Raw genomic sequence first — 25,042 nt, forward strand, 5'->3', positions numbered from 1 at the left:
GCAGCAGTCTGGGCCTTCTGGGTAACTCCCCCCAGTTTATATACTGGTCATGATGTGCTGTGGTATGGAATACCCCTTTGGCTAGTTTGGGTCAGGTGTCCTGTCTCTGCTTCCTCCCATCTTCCTGTGCCCCTCCTCCCTGGCAGAGCATGAGACTGAAAAAGTCTTTTATCAGAGTAAGCATTACTTAGCAAGAACTAAAAACATTGGCGTTTTATCAGCACTGTTCCCAGCCTAAGTTGAAAACAGCACTGCACCAGCTACTAAGAAGGGGAAAAATGACTGCTACTGCTGAATCCAGGACAATACTGTAACAGAATGAAGGAACAATGATATATTTAATTAGCTGGCAGCACAAGGGTGATGTGACTCTTTCATATTCTTATAAAATCTTTAACTAAGTTTACACTGCATTCTGAACTTCCTTGAGCAATATAGTTACACTAGTTCATCTGATAAATATTTTGATGATAGGGGGATGTTGAAGAAGATGAAGCTATTCCAGATAGTGAACATGATATAAGACCTCGGTTTCATCGTTCACGGACAGTAGCTCAGCAACACGAAGAAGATGGTATTGAAGATGGTAACGATGACGACAGTGATCATGATGATGATACTCTTTCTGACTGGAATTTAAGTATGTCAAAGTAATGTGTAAAATGTTTTAAAATATAGCTATTTGCTTAATACAAGAGTCACAATAAAAAGAGGAGTTTGTGCATAGGAATTCAGAGTCTTTGCTTTTAAACATAAAAAGAACTATCTGCTGATATAATTGGTGGTTGGGGCAGAGGGCATGCCTTTTAGGTGATATTTTGGCTGTATAACTGTATTGACAAAAGCTAGCCACCTGTAAGCTTATTTCAAATATTGCTGATAGAGCTACAAACATAAACTTGGATGCAATTCAACAGAAGCTTTGGATTTTGAATTTTCATTGTTCTTAGCTTGAGGAAGCTCAATAATGCTTTATTTTACTTCAGTCTTCCCTCTAATCTGGTTTGTGTGATAGTATATTTTTTTCCTCCATTTGAACTGACAGCCATTACTAGTAGTTCTGATGTAGTGTAGATGAATGTACCTTGAAGTTTATGGATCAAACGACTTTGAGGCATATCTAAAATTTTAAATTATTATTATTTTAGAGGAAAATAAGCACAAATATGATTGCTTTTGTAAAGTATCGTTTAAAATAGTTTTTAACTTCATAATGCTGTTCTTGTGGTCATTATTGTATGTTCATATTGCAGAATTAAATGCATATTTTCTGAAAAACATAGCTGAAATGACAGAATATGCCTGTGGTCCACAGTTTTTGTTAAGATGGTGAAGAAGCTAAAGCTAACTAGGAAAGAGAGAGAACAGAACAGTTAAGAAATCTGTTTTGATGCATGTCATTTGGACTTGAAAGAATTTTTATTAGCTTAAATTCAGAACTGTGTGCCCTATTACTTATCTAGTGTTCTATATTTGACTTCCAATTTGAACAGAGAGGAAACGTCAGCACAGCCTGGCAATTAGCAACATTGCTTACTAATGAGACCTGGTTACTAAATATGGGAGCCTGCCTTTTTTTCCTCTAGTAGAAAGCTGAAACGGACTTAGCTTAAAGCAGTAGGTGCTGGTCTTGGGGAGTCTGTGCTGTCTATTACTGCTTTGTAGTAGAGATCTGTTCTGAGCCTTGTATATACTTTTGTTCCAATTGGATAATTTCTGACAGATTAAGAAGGAACTGAAATCATAATAAGCAAAAAAAAAAAAGGCAGTATAAATTCTTTAATACGAGCATTATTTTTCTAGACATGATAGCACCACAACAGAAAACCAGAGTAAGGATTTCTGAATCGTGTTGAAGTTATTATTTTCTGAGCTTTTTTGTGCTAAAAAATATGTGATTAAAAACTTTCAAACAAATTTTGAGGTGGTGTTCTTTCTATTGGTACATCACAGAATTAGGGGTAAGATATAAAAGCTCAGAGCAGAGGTCAACAAATTTTTCAGTCTCTAGAGACTGATGATTTTGCCTCTTTTGCTTTGAGACATGGATCATGTTTGAACATCTTTTTAATCAATTGATAATAGTTTTAGGCTATTTCTCCTTAGTTTCTCCAGTATGTGACATTTATGTCACAGACCTTCCCTTTTCTGTATTGTTACACCATCCTGAAATTATGTAGCGTATATAATGTTGCAATATAATAACATGGTTCCTGTCGGTAAGTGTTGTAATATCCCAAGTGTATAAGTCCTTTCAGTGGCTATAGAAATGATGCAAAATTGGTTTTCCTAAGAGCTGTGACTTTGTACCAGAGCACAGTGGATCCCAGTGTATTGTAATTAAATGGAAGTATCTTTCCTCCTAATGCCCTGGCAGCTCAAAGTTAAAATGAGGATTATGCTTGTCTGACTACAACTGCTTTTGTAATAAGCAGTTTACTGCTGTTAATTCCCCTCAGGGAAATGTTCTGCTGCTGCTCTAGATGTCTTGGCTAATGTATTTCGTGATGAACTTCTGCCACACATCTTGCCCCTTTTGAAGGAGTTGCTCTTCCATCCTGAATGGGCAGTTAAAGAATCTGGCATCCTTGTTCTTGGAGCAATTGCTGAAGGTAAGGCAACAGTGCATGTCAAGTTGTGGAATTTTTGATTGATTCTAAAGCAGCTCTTTGATTCCTTCTAGGTGAATTTACTTCTGCAAACAAGTATACGTCTTTAGCTGACTTGGGTTTAGTGATTAATCTTTACATCTGCTCATTGGTGACTGCAGTTATTTAATTTTTTTGTTTTAAATATCTGCATCTTTTGGAGACATAAGGCATAACTTAGTTTCTTTAATTCCTCTCAACTCTGCGGCATATATTTATAGGTTTCTTATGAAGTACTACTTTGATTTTGATATAACAGGAATATTTATTAAATTTGAGCCTTACATTTCATTCATTGTTTTTAGAAATGGAGACCAGTCCTGTGACTTCAGTGCCTTGAGCTGCTTTTTGTGGATGGTTCTCTGATTTAAATGTGATAACTTCCATTTCTTTGTATTTACTCACAGACTTGGCTTTTTACCCATATTTCCATCATTCCTGTCCATTTTTGCAAACTTAAGGAATATGTTTGGGTCCATGCCTAGATTAACTCTTTTCCTACAGTACCTATTTAACATACATTTTGTTTGTTGCTAGAAAACATTTTTGTTGATTTTGATTTCAAGTCAAGTAAGGTAAAAGTTTGTACTCCTGGCAAATTTCAGTGTATTACTGCCCTTGCTGACTTGAAGTGTGTAGATTTCTTAAGGAATGCTTTTTAACGATATGGTTATTTGTTATCAAGGCCTAATCTTTGTCTACTTGTTGTCTTGGTCACTTTGACTAGACTGGCATAGGACTTCCAAACTTTATGAGCTAATATTATTTGGATGTTCTTGCTGTACTCCATTTAATAAAGCAGAATTTCTGGAGAATGGGGAAGCACTGAAGTAGAAATATAGTTGAAATGATTGTAAATTTGATTGGGAATTTCAGTTATTGCTTATGGTGAGGTTTCTTTTTAGGACTTAGCATAAATTAGGTAGAATTATTTGTATAATGTTAAAATCTATTGCTACATGATAGAGGAAGAAAATGCATACCTTCTAGGAAATATCATAAAGTTATGTTTTCTAATTCTTGTACTGTAATAGCTTTATTTTTCCTTCTAGGCTGCATGCAGGGTATGATTCCATATCTTCCTGAGCTGATCCCTCACCTTATTCAGTGCCTCTCTAACAAAAAGGCTCTTGTGCGCTCCATTACATGTTGGACTCTTAGTCGCTATGCCCACTGGGTAGTTAGTCAACCCCCAGACACATACTTGAAGCCATTAATGACCGAGTTGCTAAAGCGTATTCTGGATACTAACAAGAGAGTACAAGAAGCTGCCTGCAGGTGAGCAAAAGCTTAAACAAAAAGCATTATCCATGACACTGCTTTTTCATGGGAAACATTTAATGCTTTTATCAATGAATACACGACTGCATTTCTAGCTCTTAATGTATTTTAGTTTTTCCCTTTTAAATTGGAGTAGGTTCTTCTGAAGTAGTCACAAATTACTCCGAGTTAAAATAAAATGTATTTTTTTTGTCCACTTTGTTTTCAGAATATATGAATCACCAAACTAAACAATCTCTTACAGTAAAAGAAATTATCTATATGTGACAGCTGTTTATATTCAATATTTTAAGTTTCATTGAACAGAAATCTGGCTTTTATATGCCCTATGAACAAGGTCAATACTGATGACAAAAGGAAAACTGTACTATCATAGCATTAGTGATGTTGTATATATTTAGCTCAGGATTACCAAAACATTTGGGTTGCAGTTATTTCAAGGGATATTCCCTTTCTCTTGAAAGGAGATCCTTGGAGGTAAGATTCCCTTCTCCCACTTGTTTGCTAATATTAAAAAAAAAAAGAATGGACACACCATTAATGAAATGGGTACACCTCTTATGCAGGAAGTTCAGCAAATAAAGCTTTCATGTGTCAGTTTGTGTGGGGCAGAAGTGTACACAGCAGACTGCCAAGGAAGTTTCCTTATAAAGCAGAATTAGATCTGTAACATGTATACGTAACAGGTTTTACAGGAGTAATTTTAAATTTTACTTATCACAATATAAGAGCTGAATCTTTGTGTTCAGTCAAAATAGATTGATTTTGTCTCAGTAATACCATTTTGAAAACATACCTTGGATGAATTTGAGGATTAAAAACAGCTCTGTGTTTAAACAGATAGTTTGGGGCATTTTGGGGTGGTCTTGTTTTGTTTTTTCCAAGATACTGACTGACCTGTTTGGGGTGGGGTTTTTGTCATTCAGTGCCTTTGCTACTCTAGAAGAGGAGGCTTGTACAGAGCTTGTTCCTTATCTTGCATATATACTTGACACTTTGGTCTTCGCATTTAGTAAATACCAGCATAAAAACCTGCTCATTCTTTATGATGCTATAGGAACTCTAGCAGATTCTGTAGGACATCATCTAAATAAACCAGTGAGTATACCTTATGCACTTGTCATATATTGAAAAACTGGGTAGGTGTTTTTTGTCATGTGCTTTATATGTTATAAAACAGAAATACTGACCTTTCTGTGTAGGCTTCAATAATAAATATTTACATGTAAAATACATAGACTGCATGTAATTTTCCAAATACCAAATATGTGGTGGCTTCTGAAATGTGCTTGTCATTATTGCGATATTTTTTTTTTTTCCTCATTCTCAGAATTTTTCAACTCAGAGGAGATACATATATCAATATAGATATGAAATGGGACTTTAAAGAAATTGGTGGAATGTGTATGCTAATTTCTACTGACTATATTTATTTTTTTTAACCACTTTCAGTATAGCTAAACTTCTCTGTATGTCTTACTAGTGTATTGGAGCACATCATTATTAGAAATTGCTTTATCAGAGAGTGTGACAGACATGTATTTTATATATGAAAACACAGAATCCTTTGGACAAAGCACAGATAACACACAGGCAAATATAGTGGGTTTTTGTAGTGTACATAAGTTTTTTAATAGTATTTGTATGCATGCCATGTATATCTTATGATGGCTATTTGTTGTGGTTTAACCCCAGCTGGGAACTTAGTACCACACAGCCACTCGCTGATTCCCACTCCCCGTCCAATGGGATGGGGAGGAGAATCAGAAAAAAGGTAAAAATCCACAGGTTGAGATAAAAATAGTTTAATCACTGAAATAAAGTAAAATATAGTAATATAATAATAAAAGGAAATAGAGGGAGGAAGGAATAATACACCCTACCATCCCCCTCCAACTCCTAAAAACAAGCCCATTCCTGAGCAGCAATTGGTCCCTTCTGGGTAAGCATGATGTGCTGTGGTATGGCTAGTTTGGGTCAGGTGTCCTGTCTCTGCTTCCTACTTCGTTCCCGTGCCCTTCCTCACTGGCAGAGCATGAGAGACTGAAAAGTCCTCGATCAGGGTAATTACTACTTAGCAACAACTAAACCATTGGTGTGTTATCAGCACTGTTCTCAGACTAAAGCTGAAACACAGCACTGCACCAGCTTCTAAGAAGAAAAATAGCTATCCCAGCTGAAACCAGGACAGTACTGAAATTTCCTTTATTTTTCTATAGTGTTTTACATGACATAGACACACTAAAATAAAACAATTTGGGTTGTTGCCATGAAATTTTACTTGCTTTCCAAAGACTCCACACCATCAAATGACATTTTTCTCAATGTCTATCTGGCCCTGGCCAGCTTCACATTTGATATCACCAGGAGGAGGCTAAATGGGAGCTCCTGGTGATGGTGGGACTTTCTTCAGTCATTTAGAATATTGTGTCTTTGGACATGGCATTAGCTGGCAGCATGTGTTGGCTCTTTGGATACAGTACTACAGGACTACAGGACTTTGGATGCAGTACTACAGTACTACTTTGGATACAGTACTACAGGGATGCTTTGCTTCATGCCCTTGTGACTGTGACAGCAGTGGAAAGATGCAACATCTTTATGCAGAATTGTTTAGTGCACCCTTCTGGAGGGACAGAAAATTACTTCATGGATAGGTAGTTGCTTGAGGAGGTTTCAGGAATTTGGGGGGATAGGGTTGTAGAATCAGGGTAATGAGAGATGGTTGAGAAATGGCAGATGAACAACCAGATTGCATTGCCAGCAAAAACATTTTTCTGTAGGCCCTGAGGCAATCCTATAGATTAGTAAAAACCCAGGCAGCTATTAAATGTTGCTAGACTAAAGCTAAACCTGGAGGAAATGATTCATTCTGGAAAGGTACTTATGTGACTCAGCAAAAAATCTTAAGACATAAATTGTAAAATCTAATACTTCTACATAATTTATTACTTCTACATATTGAAACAAGGATTAAATTACAATATATCAATTTTCTTTTGCTTAAAAAATAGAACATATCAATTCTTAATATATCAATTTTCTAACTAGTATGCAATGATGTGTTTCAGTAGATGATATATTTTCATCCTAAATAGGAATATATTCAGATGCTAATGCCTCCATTAATCCAGAAGTGGAACATATTGAAGGATGAAGACAAAGATCTCTTTCCTTTATTAGAGGTAAATATTAAAAATTTAATATACTTTATCAACTTCTTTTATGAATTGCCCCTATTACTAAAGATGCTTCTCCTAGTAAGTATGACTATAAAACCTGACAGTGTTAGGTATCTCCCGTTACGGAGAAAATATGACTGTAGTTGAGAAAATCTTGTGACTGAGGAAATGCCATCAGGTTTAGCAGAAATGTTTAGATGTTTGTTTTTTCTGCCATTCTTGAGTGTTATCCTTGGGATTCTATGATTCTAAAAAAATTATTCAATCCCCCTGTGGTTCTTCACTCTCTCTCCTTGTTCTCCCTTCATCCCTCCATTAAAACTGTTATCAGACAGTCTGAAGGTATGAACTATGTAGTCTATTGTCTTTACTTTCCAAGTGTGAAGCAGAAAAACACTTCTAGAGAAATGAGTTTCATAACTCTTGGGTAAAGTTAGGGCTTGTACGTGGTCAGGATACTGAAATATAGTGTAAGTGATAGCTGATTTATAGTAACTGTATGAACTTTCTTGTCCACCTCTAAGAAGATGTTGCTTCTAAGAAATTATCTTGACTGACATAAGTAGGAGTGAGTAACAATTAGCTGACAGTTGCCTTGGCTCAGCTAATTGGTATTGCCTTTCTAGGTTGTTTTTATTTACTTGTGGGTATAATTCACCTCTCCCAAGTAAAAGGTACTTTGGGGCGGTAGGGAAGGTTAGTGTGTCTCTTGCTCTTTTTGTTGTTTTTTTTTTTTTTTCTTCTTTATTTTATTCCAGTGCCTGTCATCAGTTGCTACTGCCTTGCAGTCTGGCTTTCTTCCATACTGTGAACCTGTATACCAGCGTTGTGTAAATCTGGTGCAGAAGACTCTTGCACAAGCCATGGTATTTTTCTATTGCTATTCCAGTGTTTTCAGAATAACTCCTCAAACCAATGTATTAACTACGTAAATTATGGGTTTGCAGGAAAGTTTGTAGTATTAGCCACTGAATATTTAAATGAAGCTGCAGTTCTGAAACTAATTTTTTGTTTGGTTTATTTTTACTTTTATGCATACCCCTGAGAAATACTCATTTTCAAAATGTGTACTTATTTGTTGCAGTTGCACAATGCTCAGCCAGACCAATATGAGGCTCCAGATAAAGATTTCATGATTGTGGCCCTTGATTTACTCAGTGGTTTAGCTGAAGGACTTGGAGGCAACATTGAACAGCTAGTGGCTTGCAGCAATATCCTGACATTAATGTACCAATGCATGCAGGTGAGATGAGTAACCTGTTTAACCCAAGGATTCCCTTTCTTAAGGGAATTTGAAACACTTCTATAATTGTCAGGTTTTTTTCTTCCTCTCTTTAGGATAAAATGCCTGAGGTACGGCAGAGTTCTTTTGCATTGTTAGGTGATCTGACAAAGGCGTGTTTTCAGCATGTTAAGCCTTGCATCGGTATGTTTCTTTTACTTATTAAATAATTAACACATTTTACGAACTGTTGAAGGGGCTGGTTTAGCCATTGTTAAATTCCCTTTTCTGTGGCATGCCTTCTCATGGTGTTAGAAGCTTTCATTTTCCTGGTGTCTGTAGTCTTTTCTCCTTTGAACTGTGTGTTTAAGACATACTGCTCTTTTTGTAGACAGTGCAAAAGTTCATTTTGCTGCTTGATTTTTATAATGTCACATGCTTTCTATTGTACTGGAATACAGTAAAATATGTACTTCAACTTCAATTAGAACAATTGTTTTCTTTGGTAAACACTTTTTTCTTTTAAAAAAACCCATCAGCTTTAAATAGTTGGGGATTTTTGTTCTGGTAGAATCTTTTGTTACATATAATTTATGTATATTGAAATTAGAAAACCTGGTTAGAGTGTAGGTTTGGTGTTTTTTCTTGTTTTCTTTTTAATTTCAGCAGGGAAGTAGCATCAATTATACACTTCAGTATTCACTGTCTCTTCCCTCAGATACTCTCAAGATGCACTTAACTTCACAAATGAATGCCTGGACAGGCTTAGAATTTAAAATTTATTTAGCAGATGTTATAATCTATCTTTGTGACTAATATTTTATTAAAATTTATTCAAGGCTGTGATTTGCTTTCTAGGATTCATTGTTGTTTGCCACTGTTTTTATTTTTTTTGGGGGGGTGGAGGATGGGGTGCTGTGTTTGGTGGGGGGGGTTGTTGGTTTTGTTGTTTGGGGGGGTGTTTGGGGTTTTTTGATTGGCTTGGGTTTGGTGTTTTTTTTAGCACAGCTGAATACATAGCTATCCAGATGGTGAGGTGTTTTTTTCTTCCCCCACCCCCAGGAAGGGGAGGAAAAAAAGGCTTCTAGTGTTACATAAAGCTTATTAGAAATATTTTTAAATCATAGTTTGAAAAAATTTGCATTGATCTGCTTAGGTTGTAAAATTTACGTTAATCTGATATGTAGCAGAAATAGAACTCCTATAATTCTGGTGTAAAGCTTCAGAAGAATTTAAATACGCTTACATGTTTTTTTTAAGCACACACACCCCTCCCCCGTGATCTTACAGTAATGGGACAAGATTGTTGTATTGTGTGATGAGATTTTAAAATGTTGTTCTTTCTAGCTGATTTCATGCCCATTTTGGGAACCAACCTAAACCCGGAATTCATTTCTGTGTGTAACAATGCCACCTGGGCAATTGGAGAAATCTCCATCCAGATGGGTAAGGTTTTTAACTTTTCTTTTTTTCTTTGAATCTTTGCAAATTTAGAATGCTGTGTCTGAGTTGTGTTTTTTAATTATTTTTAGTGACACTTACACATTTATATTTAAATTAAATTTTATATTCTTGTCCTTGGCAGTAAATTCAATGTACCAGATCTAAATAGGTCATGTATATTAATGGTAATTTTCTTCTGAATGTTTCTTTTTGGCTGTTTCAGGTATAGAGATGCAGCCTTATATTCCAATGGTGTTGCACCAGCTTGTAGAAATAATTAACAGACCCAACACACCAAAGACATTATTAGAGAACACAGGTACCCAAAAACTGAAACATTCATGGTGAAGGGAATTAGAGGGCTGGTTTGCTTTTAATAATGATTTTTTAAATTGCATTGAACTTATTTTATTGCTATGTATTTGGCTTTTATAAACAAAACTAAATCTTTTGCAGAAGATCTTACAAGTCTCAGTCTTGCAACAATACATCTATCATGTATCTATATTATTAAAGTTATTGCTTTCTCACCTTTATTACATTTCATATTTGTAATCTATTTAAATATTCAATTTTATTTATGTATACGACAAATGTATGCATTGACACTTTGAGACTTAGTGACTTTACACTGATTTTAATATATGCATGTCCTTACATGTGTATTGCATGTATATGTCTAGTGTTTGAAACAAATGTAATTGGCATATATAAAACAAATAATGAACTCAAATCACGAATTTACAAAAAATGAACTTTTTTAAGGGTTAATTTGTAGTAATATGTGCAAAAATCTAGATCTGTGATGGCAGTTTAACCACAGCATAACTGAAATTATGTATAACTTCTACTGTCTGGTCACTTAATAAAAAAATTCTGAAAAGTCTAACTGGCATGCTTATTTTTATGTTCTGGCCAGCAGCTTTGCCTTCCAAAATCTCAATTTGGAAGCATCCCCCAAATGTTTTATTGAATCAGAATTTCTGGGGCTTGTTTCTTTTGTGTTTATAGAGGGCGTGTTCTGGTATGAAGAGCACCTTCCCTACTTCATCAAAACTTTATTAATAATTTAACAGGTTTCTGGTTAGCTATTTTACCATTTGAGAATCTTTTGACTTTTTTCTGTTTGAAAACTATTTTGTAAGAAAAATGATATTTTGGTAATTATGCTTAGCATAATTGAAAATTATGTAAATTCAGTGTTAGTTACTTTTTTTCTCTAAGTATGAGATAAATTGGAGAGAGATATTTTCAATGCGTATTTATCCTCCAGTATTCTCTACATACCAACCCCATCATTTAGTATGGAAGGTGAACTTGAAGGAAAAATTGCCTAGTTATCTGGCATATTATAGGTACTGCTTTTTTAAAAGGTTATTTTGAAGCAAATAATTGCTTGTTACACTATGGAATAGTTAGTATAGCAATATAAATTCTTTCTCCCTGTCCCAACCCCCATCATCTGTACTGATGGATATATAATACCTATAACTGAGAAGTATCTAGTACTTAAAAGTTTGCCTCCATCACTGCTAGAGAATTTTTTTAAGCATCCAAACACTGACTTATTTTTTCTTTTTTTTTTTAAGCATCTTAATAGTTACTTTAAATGCGGATGCCTAACTGCAGATAAATGTTGAGTGTGGTGTACTTATTATAAGTTTGTTGTGGGATATTGTGCTGCATACATGCCATTGGTAGGTGCAAGAGTATTACTGTTTTCTACTTTAGGTTGTTATGTAATGAACTATGAAAACACTTCTATGGAAACATACAAAGACCACCTTAAGTAAAAGTAGTTGCATAGAAAATAATGAGTACATGACAAAAAGTTAAGCTTTGACAGAAATTATTATTCCTTGTACAGACCTGTGAGAACTTACAGATAAACCTTAAAAGTGTATTTTCATTTGAAAGTGCCACTTCAAATACAGTTTTATAAGTTACATCTGCCAAAAATTTAAGACACTGCATATTGAAATTTTATAATGTCTGGGCAAAATAGTACGTTACCAGTGAGCCACAGCTTTTATGGAATGAGTACATTTCAAACTGCTCGTATATCCTACACTAAACTTTTATTAGAGAAAGCATCACCTACTTTATTGCATGTTTCATGAAACTGTTCACAAATGCCTGTTAATTATTGTTGCATAGTATGTCCCTTGAACACAGGTTTCCTTTCTTTGCTTCATATAAATCTGCTGGATTTTAGTGTTATTCGTGTATTTTGCTTCAAATAATCCTGATATGTTATTCCTACCTTCTCCTTTTTCTAAAGATTAATATTTCATGAGTTGAGCAAGCACCATTAAAACATGTTTGCATGATGATATTTTATTCAGTCTCCCTTAGAACAAAAGACAACACTGCCTAATCATGCAAAGAAGCAGTTTTGTTTGTCATGTGTCCTTATGCTTTTGTATAAAAAGTAAGATTCTTATACAACTTTCATGAGGAAGCTTTTTCTGAACAGGAGAAATATTGGGATTAAAGAATTAATTTTCTGCAGTCAGTTGCTATGAGTTAGTGACCACTTAAAATTCTCTACAAGATTATGAAGAAAACGTATTTGGTGCTCTTAGAGAAGTGTTTAATCTATTTATAGCTTATTAGACCACAATATATTCATTGTAAAAGTATGTATAAATGTATTTTTGCTGATAGATAGTAGGCCTATTAAAATCTTGATTTCAAAGTACTGAAAAATTAAAATGCTTAGGACTGCTTAATACTAAAACTGAAAATGTGTAATTCCTTTCTGTCAAGAGTATCCATAATAGTACTTTTTATTAAAAATTTTGAAGTGTATGGTAGGTAAATTTACTGTAAGAAATGATTCTGAAGATGGCAGAGTGACTGCTTACATCAGAAAGCCTTTGGATTTTAAATTGTGGATTTTGGTGTTATCTATCTCATTTTCTTCTTTAATTTCTCTTTTACCCTGGAGAGTATGCCATATACATTGCTGCCTCTAATTTAGGGGGTGGTAATAAACAGCACTGGTGAAATCTTAATTTTACTATCATACACAGATTCTGTTTGCTTCTGTTTCTGAGTTATTTGTTGTTTTTTCTTTATTTTTTTCTCCTCCCCCCTCATTTGCTCATGTGTTGGTTGGCGTTTGGTGGTGTATAACCGTGGTTGCATTACCTTAGCAATAACAATTGGTCGTCTTGGTTACGTTTGTCCTCAAGAGGTGGCCCCCATGCTACAGCAGTTTATAAGACCCTGGTGTGTATTATTAAATCTTTATTTTTTAATTCATTTTTTCTTCACTTTCTTTCTTCTGTCTCACTTTTAGATATATTTTCGGTTGGTTACAAAATCTCAATCCTTAATCATTGCCAACCATGTGACTAATCTTGTCCTATCAGGTTTGTGAGTTTTTAGTAGCATTGTCATATATTCTTTATGTTGTGGCTAACAACTAATTTATGCATGGGATAAGATTGTCACATGCTTGCGTGTTAAAGCTTGACTACAAAAGAGCATTTTAAAATCCACCAGAATGATAATACAATGCATGCATATACTGTAAAATTTAAACTGTGTATTACTTCAGTCTGAGGCTTGAATTGCTGTAAGGAATATGTTTCTAGACTTGCTATGTATAAAGTAGCTTGCTTGCTGCTGTAAAAGTTAAATAACTGTTCCGTAAGTGATATCTGACATAATTCACACTGCGATAGCATTATACATTCTGCTTTTAGTAATGATAGTTTCTATCATATGCATGTTTCTTTTGTGTTTAATGGAATACAGGCCACACTTTCTAACTGTATACAGCGCAACAGGAAAGCAAGATTCTGGAGATGATACCTAATGGGAATATACTTGTAAAGACTGTGCATCAAGTATCTTTCTGAGTTTTCAAAATAGTATTTCAGATAATCTTATCGGTGTGACTTATTCCATCAAATACTGTCATCTAGTTCTGACTTGATAGAATGAAAAAGTAATAGAATTAACTAAGTTTTGCTCTCCAATTTACTAGGTGCACCTCTCTGCGAAACATAAGAGACAATGAGGAAAAGGATTCAGCATTCCGTGGGATATGTACCATGATATTGGTCAACCCCAGTGGAGTAGTCCAAGTAAGATAAATAAATATATCTTAACTTTTTTTCTTCTTCATGTAAAATTTAGTGAAAGCTGTATATGGAGTATAAAAAAGTTTAGCTTGATGTTGTTTCCTTGTAGTACATGCTGTAGCTGCTTTTTTGATGTCAAGGATGCCAATGTGTTTATATTTTATATTATACATATCATGATACTTCAGGATTTCTGCTTCAGTAATTATCACTTACGGAAAGGACAGCATTGTTAAATTCATTTTTTGTCTTTTACTTACGAAGAATATATAAACAATGGACTTTGACTGTATTTTGATACTTCTGTCAGTCTTTTCTATGTTGAGGATATGTATGAAAATACAAGGCAAAAGTTGACATACTAAAACCTATTTTTCAGGTGTGATCTAGGCTTTTAAAAAAAGAAACAGAACACAAGCAATAACCACCCCTTCATTCTTAAAACTTAGGTAGGGAAGATTTTGTTTCAACTTTGGATATATTGCCTAAATAGTTAATGCGACAAGGAAGCTGCATCTCTTTAAAATAAATGGTACATCTCAAGAACAGCGTATGAGTCTCCGCAGCTCCAAAATAACGCTATCACAGTATCACAGTATCACAGTATGTTAGAGATTGGAAGGGACCTGAAAAGATCATCTAGTCCAATCCCCCTGCCGGAGCAGGAACACCTAGATAAGGTTACACAGGAACGTGTCCAGGCAGGTTTTGAATGTCTCCAGAGAAGGAGCCTCCACAACCTCCCTGGGCAGCCTGTTCCAGTGTTCTGTCACCCTCACTGAGAAGAAGTTTCTTCTCAAGTTTAAGTGAAACCTCTTGTGTTCCTGTTTGTACCCATTGCCCCTTGTCCTATCATTGTTTGCCACTGAGAAGAGCCTGACTCCATCCTCGTGACACTCCCCCTTTATATATTTATATACACTAATAAGGTCACCCCTCAATCTCCTCTTCTCCAAACTATAGAGACCCAGCTCCCTCAGTCTTTCCTCATAAGGGAGATGCTCCACTCCCTTAATCATCTTAGCTGCCTTGCGCTGGACTCTCTTCAGCAGGTCCCTGTCCTTCTTAAACTGAGGGGCCCAGAACTGGACACAATATTCCAGATGCGGTCTCACCAGGGCAGAGTAGAGGGGAAGGAGGACCTCTCTCGACCTACTAACCACCCCCCTTCTAATACACCCCAGGATGCCATTGGCCTTCTTGGCCACAAGGGCACAGTGTCGGCTCATGGTCACCCTGTCGTCCACTAGGACCCCCAGGTCCCTCTCCCCTACACTGCTCTCTAACAGGTCGTTCCCCAACCTATACTGGAACCTGGGGTTGTTCCTGCCCAGATGCAGGACTCTACACTTTCCCTTGTTATATTTCATCAAGTTATTCCCCGCCCAACTCTCCAGCCTGTCCAGGTCTCGCTGAATGGGAGCACAGCCTTCTGGCGTGTCGGCCACCCCTCCCAACTTAGTGTCATCAGCAAACTTGCTGATAGTACACTCAATTCCCTCATCTAAATAATTGATGAATATATTAAATAATACTGGTCCCAGTACCGATGTATTACCAATGTAATATTTTCTAAGAGGGAAATGAAGGTGAATTTCCCTCTCCTCTGCCTGGAATCCTTCTTCCCGAAACACAAGAATTGATCCTGTATCATCTTTTGAATTTTTCAGTTCATTTCACTTATCCCTTATTTTGTACTTAGCATTTCCCTCTTCTGCTGTCCATTTGTTCTTTCACACAGCTTAAAGGGAGAGAGTAATTAAGGACTGTCATCGTAATCCCAGCTCCTATGGTAGTTGTCCTCTTCACTTCCTATCCAAAAACGTGCATTATCAACTTAATCATTAAGACCGATGTTTTAATGGTATAGTAGGAGGTAATGCATGACGATAGATGAAATAAACATAGGGATTTTAGGGTGGCTTTAGTTTTGAACCTGTATGATAAACACTATATGTATCCCAGGAACAACTTCTGGCTCTGCAGAAAGAAATACAACACTGGAAATACATGAGAGTGAGTTGCAAGTGTGGTCTTGCACTTGTCGATTGTTATTAAGATGATTCTCAAACTCAGTATGTGCACCAAAAGAATTAAGACAAGTGTGGTGTAGGAGGGGAGGAGGTGTTTGTTCGATATGGGTTTTTTTCTGAACTGTGGTTTTATTTAATAAAAAAAATGATTAAACAAAGCTATTCCTATACTCAGCTATTTCTATTTCCATACAGTTAAGCATACAATAAATTACCATTGTTGTCTGAATTAATTGCAAAATAAAGGCATAAAACCAAAAGCAGTTGTGAATTAGGATCAAACACCCTGCATAGTTCATAGAACAAACATCAAGCAATGTTTTCAGACCTATAAATTGAGGTTTCTAACCTATATGATTGTTTAATCTTTTAGGACTTTATTTTTTTTTGTGATGCTGTTGCATCATGGATTAGCCCAAAAGATGATCTCCGAGACATGTTCTGTAAGGTAATGTTTCTAGTATGACAGTATATCTGAACTATGATTGTTTTGGATCCTGTTTCTTTGTCACTTTCTATTTCCACTATTAGCACTTACTGTACTTGTGGTCATGAAGGCTTTCTTGCAAAGTCATAAATTTTCAGACAAAGCTTCATAAAAAAATCTGAATTTTTACCTATATTTTTTTACATGCTTTCAGGTTATTCCAAAATCATTTTCAACAGTGTTGAAAAGCTTGCTTGAGATCTTATTTGAAAGGATAATCATCCTCAAAGATCTTCTCATAATGTCCTGCCTTACTACATTTTGACTGCATTTGGAAGAACGGGGGGGTTTATGCCTCCTTTTTTTTTTTTTTTGAGAAACATCTAGAAAATTGCAAATCATAGAATCATAGAATAGTTAGGGTTGGAAAGGACCTTAGGATCATCTAGTTCTAACCACCCTGCCATGGGCAGGGATGGTTCACACTAAACCATGTTGCCCAAGGCCCTGTCCAACCTGGCCTTGAACACTGCCAGGGATGGAGCATTCACAACTTCTTCCAGTGCTATCCTGATCTGTTTATCTTGCTTCATCTGAAAATAAGATTTTTTGGGATTGCTTAACCCTCCTCAGAATCCCTCTTGGAGAAGCAAGTCTTCAAGAAACTAACGTACAGTGATAGCAAAGAATGCATCCCTAGACAAACTCAATAGAATTTAAGCAATAAAATAAACAAAAAAAAAACCCTAAACACTCAAAATAACATGTTGTTTTCACACTACTGTCTTAGGATAAAAACCAGAAAAAATTAAATTTATTTCAGTTTCATGAACAAACGTCGTTACTGTTCAGTAGCGTGGCTCTCATCATATGTCACAAAATGAAATCTCTGTTTAGGAAGGATGCATATCAAAAGTTAATAAATCATAGAATACCAGGTTTGAAGGGACCTCAAGAATCATCTGGTCCATCCTTTAACCCTAAACACCATCTTGAAGCTAAAACAGAGCATATTTCTAAGTACGACTCATGGGTCAATGTTAGCACTTTCTCCTCATTGCCAAGTGTGCAGATCAGAAAAGAAGACAGAAATTTGAATCCCATCTTGAGTAGAAAACACAAAAATCTCACTATCCTAGTTAGGGGACTAGTTATCTGCAAAGCTTCAAAGGAACATCAGAAACAGGAAAGGCATAGCTGTGAGTATTCTCATACTCTGCATCAGCAGAAGGAAACAGGAAATATGAGCTTAAAAGAAATTCCAGGGTGCTGTCTGTGGTGATTATCCAAAGCAGTTTCAGTGCATCAAAGAATCACGGAATCAGTAGTGTTGGAAGGGACCTCTGGAGATCATCTAGTCCAACCCCCCTGCCAAGGAAGGGACATCTAGACCAGGTTACACAGGAACATGTGTGGGTGGGTTTTGAATGTCTTCGTAGAGGGAGACTCCACAACCCCCTAGGCAGCCTGTTCCAGTGCTCTGCCACCATCAATGTAAAGAAGTTCTTCCTCATGTTGAGGTGAAACTTCTTGTGTTTTACTTTATAGCCATTGCTCCTTGTCTTCTCGCTGGGCACCACTGAAAAGAGTATGGCACCATCCTCCTGGCACCCACCTCTGAGATATTTATATGCATTAATGAGATCCCCTCTCTGTCTGCTCTTCACTAGACTAAGCAGGCCCAGCTCCTGCAGTCTCTCCTCATAAGAGGGATGCTTCAGACCCCTGAATATCCTTGTGGCCCTCTGCTAGACCATCTCCAGTAGCCTCCTTGTACTGAGGAGCCCAGAACTGACCACAGTACTCCAGATGTGGCCTCACCAGGGTCAAGTATGAAGATAGGCTGAGAAAGTTGGGGCTGTTCAGTCTGGAGAAGGGTGCGTGGAGACCTCATAGCAGCCTTCCAGTATCTGAAGGGGGCCTACAAGGATGTTGGGGAGGGACTCTTCACTAGGGACTGTAGTGACAGGACAAGGGGTAATGGGTTCAAACTTAAACAGGGGAAGTTTAGATTGCATATAAGGAAGAAATTCTTTCCTGTTAGGGTGGTGAGGCACTGGAATGGATTGCCCAGGGAGGCTGTGAATGCTCCATCCCTGACGGTGTTCAAGGCCAGGTTGGACAAAGCCTTGGGTGGCATGGTTTAGTGTGAGGTGTCCTAACTGTTCTATGATTCTATATTGTAACCAGAGTAGAGTAGATCTTTGCAATCTGGACACTACGTCTTGCTTGTGTAGGATGTACTATGGAGCACTTTGGTACTAAATGAAGTAGTACAATCAGCTTGTTCTTCTAAATGCTTTGGGCTTGCTTGCTTTTCATTTAATTAAAATCCTTTAAACACTTAAGTCATTTTCACAGAATCACAGAATACTTAGGGGTGGAAGGGAACTCTGGAGATCAACTATCCAATCCTTCTACCAAGGCAGGGGCACCTAGACCAGGTTACACAGGAACATGTCCAGGCGGTTTTGGAATGTCTCCAGAGAGGGGGACTCCACAACCTCCCTGGGCAGCCTGTTGCAGTGCTCTGCCACCCTCAACATAAAAAAGTTCTTCCTCATGTTGAGGTGAAACTTCTTGTGTTTTATTTAATGGCCATTGCTCCTCATCCTGTCGCTGGACACCACTGAAAAAGAGTATGGCACCAGCCTTCTGGCACCCACCTTTGAGATATTTATATGCATTAATGAGACCCCCTCTCTTCTCTAGGCTAAACCAGGCCCAGCTCCTGCAACCTCTCCTGCTGGCCGCACTCCTCCTGATGCACCCCAGGATACTCTTGGCCCTCCTGGCCAAGAGGGTACACTGCCCTTTTGCCCATTCATGATGACTACATGTCATGAAAGACATATGCCGGGACTAGGAGAGTGAAGGCCTTAATCCCACTGTAGGAGAGGATCAGGTTCAAGACCAAGTCAACTTATCTACCAACACTCCCAGGTTCTTCTCAGCTGAACTGCTCTCTACTAGGTCAGCCCCCAACCTGTACTGGTACTTGGTGTCCTTCCTCCCCAGGTGTAGTACCCTACACTTGCCCTTCTTGAACCTCATGAGGTTTCTCTCCACCCGTTTCTCCAGCCTATCAAGGTCCCACTGAATGGTAGCACAGCCTTCAGGTGTATCAGCCACTCCCCCCAGCTTTGTATCATCAGCCAACTTGCCAAGTGTACACTCTAGCCCTTCATCCAGGTCATTGATAAACAAGTTAAATAAGACTGGACCCAGTATTGATCCCTGGGGAACACCACTGACTACAGGCCAATGACTGGATACTACTCCACTGATCACAACCCTCCGAAATGTGCCATTCAGCCAGTTTTCAATCCACCCCGCTGTCCATTCATCTAACCCACATTTACTAACTTTACCTACGAGAATGTTATGGGAGACAGCGTCAAAAGCCTTACTGAAGTCAAGGTAGATAACCTCCACTGCTCTCCCCTCATAGACCCATCCTGCCATGTCATCATAAAAGGCTATTAGATTGGTCAAGCAAGATTTACCCTTGGTGAATTCATGATGACTACATGTCATGAAAGACATATGCCGGGACTAGGAGAGTGAAGGCCTTAATCCTATTGTAGAAGAGGATCAGGTTCAAGACCAAGGAACCTGAATGTGCACAAGTCCATGGGACTGGATGAAATTCATCTGTGGGTCCTGAGGGAAGTGGAGGATGAATTTGCTAAGCCACTGTTCATCATATTTGAAAAATCATGGTAGTGAGGGGAAATTCCCAGCAACTGGGAAAAGGGAAATATATCCCCCATTTTTAAAAAGGGATGGTTGAAGCCTCTGGGAACTACAGACCAGTCAGTCTCACCTCTGTGCCTGGCAAAATCTTGGAGCAGATTCTCCTGGAAACCATGCACACGAAAAACAACAAGGTGGTTGGTGGCAGCCAACATGTCTTCGCTAAGGGCAAGTCATGCCTGACCAATTTGGTGGCCTTCTGTGGTGGGGCTACAGAACAGATGGATAGGGGCAGAGCAACTGACGTCTACCTGGACTTGTGCAAAAAGTTTGTCACTGTCCTATATGACATCCTTGTCTCTAAACAAGGTGGGCCAATGCCAACATCATGAAGTTCAACAATGTGAAGTGCAAGGTCCTACACCTGGGTCGAGGCAATCCCAGGCACAGCTACAGGTTGGGTGGAAAAGGACTTGGGGGTGGTCTTTGATGAGAAACTGAATGTGAGCTGTCTTCAGTGTGCGCTCACAGCCCAGTAACCAACCATATACTGTGCTGTATCAAAAGAAGCATGAGCAGCAGGTCAAAGGAGGTGATCCCGCTCCTCTACTCTGCTCTTGTGAGACACCATGGAACAGTTGGAACAAATCCAGAGGAGGCCATGAGGGCGATCAGGGGCCTTGAACACCTCCCATACAAAGACAGGCTGAGAAAATTGGGACTGTGCAGCCTGGAGAAGGCTGCATGGTAACCTCATAGCAGCCTTCCAATATCTGTAGTGGGCCTACATGGGTGTCGGATAGGGACTCTTCATTAGGAACTGCAGTGATAAGACAAGGGGCAATGGGTTCAAAGTGAAACAGGGGAGATTTTTGTTGGATATAAGGAAGAAAATCTTTACTGTGAGGGTGGTGAGATTCTGGCACAGGTTGCCCAGAGAAGCTGTGGCTGCCCCATGCCTGGAAGTGTTCAAGGCCAGGTTGGACAAGGCCTTGAGCAACCTGGTCTAGTGGGAGTTGTCCCTGCCCATGGCAGGGGGGTTTAAACTAGATGACCTTAAGGTCCTTTCCAACCCAAACCATTATGCAATTCTATGATTCTGTTTTTCTCTCCTGGTCCTTCAGCATTCTGTACATGCTTTAATAATCCATGTTCCTCGTTTTTAGATTCTTTCCAGGATATCCATGTGGGATCTAATACATTCAAACTAAACACAGTATTTCTTGGTCACTTGGCTTAAAGACAGCCTTTCTTTTTAAACTGTATTCTTCTGTACTTTTTGCCATGCAAGGAAGGAGACAAAGCTTTCTTCAAGCGATGGCATGGAAATTTTTTAGATTACTTCCTCTTTAGAGTGACTTTATATGCTAGCTGAATACATGATTACCTTAGTTAAGCTACATGTTTTTCCAACACTGGAGCTGAGAGTGAAAATGCCTCTTCCAAGAGCACAGGTAAATGACCTGACAGTGTTGACAACTGATACATATCCTATGAATTGCATCACATTTTATGAAAGCAAAACATCTGAAAACACTAGCTGAAGCTCACTTGCTAAAACTGCACTGGAAGGTGATTTTTTTAAAAGTGGTCCTTTTTTTGTACCTGAATATATCTGAAGGGGGCCTACAAGGATGCCAGAGAGCAACTCTTTGTCAGAGACTGTAGTGGTAGGACAAGGGATAATGGTTTTAAACTTAAACAGGGGAACTTCAGGTTAGATATAAGGAAGTTGTTCTTTACTGTGAGGGCGGTGAGGCACTGGAAAAGGTTGCCCAGAGAAGCTGTGAATGCTCCCCCCCTGGCAGTGTTCAAGGCCAGGATGGATAGGGCCTTGAGCAAGCTGGTCTAGTGTGAGGCATCCCTGCTCATGGCAGGGGGGATGGAACTAGATGATCTTAAGGTCCTTTCCACCCCTAACCATTCTGTGATTTTATGATCCTTAGATTTTTTTCAGTCATTTCTTCTTTTCCCCTTTTATGCTGGCTTTTGGCTATTGTGTTAAAAAGAAAACGTAACTGTTCTTTTGAATCATAGAAGATTTTAATAGTTTCCTTTTTGCTAATAGGTGTCTACAGGTTCCATGGACAGAACACAGCTCTCACAGTATGCTTTTGTATTTGCTAGAAATTGACAGACATTCGGTCTGTCAAATATTGGTGGTGACATACATATGCACATATGTATATTTTTATATATGCATAATATAATATATATTTATATATTTTATACTAATTTGAGTACGTAGCTATATTCTATATGTCACCCTTAACTGAAATGTTTGGGTTTGTTTTATTTTCCTTTCAGACATTACTAGACTTCATTTGTTTCTTAGTAACTTTTAAAATATGAAGCTGGGTAATTCAAAAGGACAGATGCACAATCCAGCAGTTTGTGAGTTACTGCATATGTTGCTTGAAATAATGATCATGATTCTACTATTTAATTATTATCTTGACTTCTGCCCCCCTCCCCCCATTTGTAGATTCTTCATGGATTTAAAAACCAAGTTGGAGATGAGAATTGGAGGCGTTTCTCTGACCAGTTTCCTCTTCCCTTAAAAGAGCGCCTTGCAGTTTACTATGGAGTTTAACCTTATGTGCTGTAGCTGCAGTCCCATAATTAGAGGTAACCACACAAATCTGCCTTGCTAAGGGGGGTAGTGAGATTCATAGTAGCATATCAAGGTAAGATTGGAAGTGTAGGTGTAATAAAGTGCCTGTTTATGTTTAATGAGCAAAATTATGATTATAATCCTCAAGCTATCATACTGAAGTCACAGGCTCCCCTATGTCTTATGAATTAGTAGATGACGGATGTGGTCTAAGCAGGAATATTTCCCTAGGATAGGAAAGCAAATTTAAGACGCTAGCCATGAGGAGTCAGATACATTCCTAGCAACATACTAGATGATCTTTGCACTGAATAAAGGATGCTAAGCTAATCTGTAACTCTACTGACTGTAGAGCTTGATATTTTGGGGAGGCTGATGTGTTTATTATTGCCACATTCCTATTTATGCACCAATTTAGTATTTTTATAGTTCTGTCTGGAGAATGATTCAACTTCAGGAAAGAATTGTGATTGTGTATTCTAGAATACTTGTATTCTTATACCACCTTGCTTTGTGTGCTATTTGTGCACACTGTATAAAAGCTAAGTTCCCTCTGGTAAAGTAGTGTGATACTGTGAAGATATTATTATACTACTCCAAAAAGAGGGCAAATTAAGTTTATTCATTCAATCTTTATATACATTTGATACTTCCTCTAGAATTTTTGTACTGAAATTATGAGTGTGAATCATGCAGTTCTGTTTTATTGTTGAATGGACAAGAGTCAGCCAAAGTTTTGTCAGTCAGTGACATAAGAGAATTGCATTTTTGATCTGAATAATGGATTACAACTAAACCAATTTCAAACATTTATGTGCTGATAAATGAGGGCATTTTAATTCTGAAATAAGTGGTGTTTTTCATCCTAATGAAGAGGAATCTGAAGTGGTAAAACTGCCACTTATCCTCAATTTGTACTGATGAGATACTATGACTGTCTTGTTTAATCCACCTGAAAGCGAAATTGTTTGGTCAGTAGAAGGTATGTTAATATTTTTTCTCAATGTCATAACTACCTTATAATCTTGTACTAAACCAGGAAAAGCTTGTTAGAATATATAGGACAGCTTTTATCGTAAATCTAAGCTTAGCCACATACTGGAATTGTCAGTGTAGCCTTAAAGTATACAGTGCTGTTTCATGAATAATAATTTTTCTGGTATAAATGTGGTCTTTTCTTAAACAGTCTTAACAGGTGAAATCTAGTCATAGATTAATTTTTAAGTTAAAAGTTTTCACCTACTGCTTAAAAGAAGACAAAACAAGCTCTTTGTTTATGCACCGATCTGTCAGTTAAGGTTCATGGTTAGATTTAACTATACCTCTATCTTTTCTTTTATAGGTCCTTCAGTCTGGGAGACTATGAGGGAGTCTCTGCACCCAGGGAAAATGTTACCCTTTACTGGGGGGAAGGATAAACCAGTAGGGAATAGAGTACAATCCCAACCCTACTGGGTGGGGTGGGAGGGAAGTGTTGCCGTCACTGTATTAAGTCGATGTTGGGAAATGTTTTAACATCCGAGCCTTTGTGGGTGGATATCTGTCTCCTATTACAACTCTGCACTGGATGTGAGGAAGAAGGAAAAAAATAATCTATTAACAAAACAACACATTCTGGACTATTGTGGGGAATTGTACCAAAATAAGAACCATATAATCGAACCATAGGGATACATAAAGAGGAAAACTATTTTGCACACAATAAAAGAAACCTAAGAATGGGGGTCACAAACAGTAAAATGCTTTCTTTTTTCTTTTATGTTGTTTTTGTTTGTTTGTTTGTTTGTTTGTTTTAAGTAAGTGTTTTCTACATTATTTAATCTTGCTTGATGGGATTCCTAGGTGATTTGCATGTTTACTAATAAGTAAGCAAATTAAGTTAGTGCAGTTAAAATGCAGATTGTGTCTGTATTAGGAGCATACATTTGCAGTGTGCAACTTAGAAACTCTGTTGTAAATCTATAATCATAGAGTCATAGAATGGTTAGGGTTGGAAGGGACCTTAAGATCATCTAGTTCCAACCCCCCTGCCGTGGGCAAGGACACCTTCCACTAGACCATGTCACCCAAGGCCCTGTCCAACCTGGCCTTGAACACTGTCAGGGATTAATAAAAGTTAACTTGGACAAAATTAAGTAACCTGCAAGCTGCCAAATGAGTTACTCCTTTCACTTTTGGGGTAAGGGGAGGGACACTTCAAAGGAAAGATTCCCACATTAATTTTTACATTTAAAAAAATCAAGTACCAGATATTTGTTTATTGTATTTAATTAATTTCATTTCTAGTGTAAATAATTTTTTTTAACATGCTGTTTAGGGTTCATACATGCATTCTGACTTGTAATTTAAATTAGTGGTAAAGTAGAATTCTTGCATCACATACGAGTGAAATTGGTATACAT

The 25,042-nt window shown here is 37.6% G+C and overlaps 1 protein-coding gene across 1 annotated transcript; it reads left to right on the forward strand.

Moving 5' to 3' along the window:
- Window positions 1–474: 474 nt before the first annotated feature.
- Window positions 475–24,411, forward strand: LOC133210867 (transportin-1-like; the record flags this gene model as incomplete). The annotated part of the gene is made up of 15 exons (XM_061350633.1): window positions 475–640; window positions 2,460–2,612; window positions 3,701–3,926; window positions 4,856–5,027; window positions 7,028–7,114; window positions 7,870–7,977; window positions 8,196–8,354; window positions 8,450–8,537; window positions 9,681–9,779; window positions 10,000–10,095; window positions 12,935–13,010; window positions 13,774–13,873; window positions 16,277–16,351; window positions 22,512–22,654; window positions 23,983–24,411. Coding segments are annotated over 14 exons (1,713 nt in total), but the record flags the coding sequence as incomplete, so codon positions are not given.
- Window positions 24,412–25,042: the final 631 nt, after the last annotated feature.

The sequence above is a fragment of the Neopsephotus bourkii genome, unplaced genomic scaffold (genome assembly GCF_033783945.1).
Source record: "Neopsephotus bourkii isolate Nb327-2 ecotype Australia unplaced genomic scaffold, CSIRO-AGI_Nbou_v1 NB_533, whole genome shotgun sequence".
Taxonomy (NCBI): Eukaryota; Metazoa; Chordata; class Aves; order Psittaciformes; family Psittacidae; genus Neopsephotus; species Neopsephotus bourkii.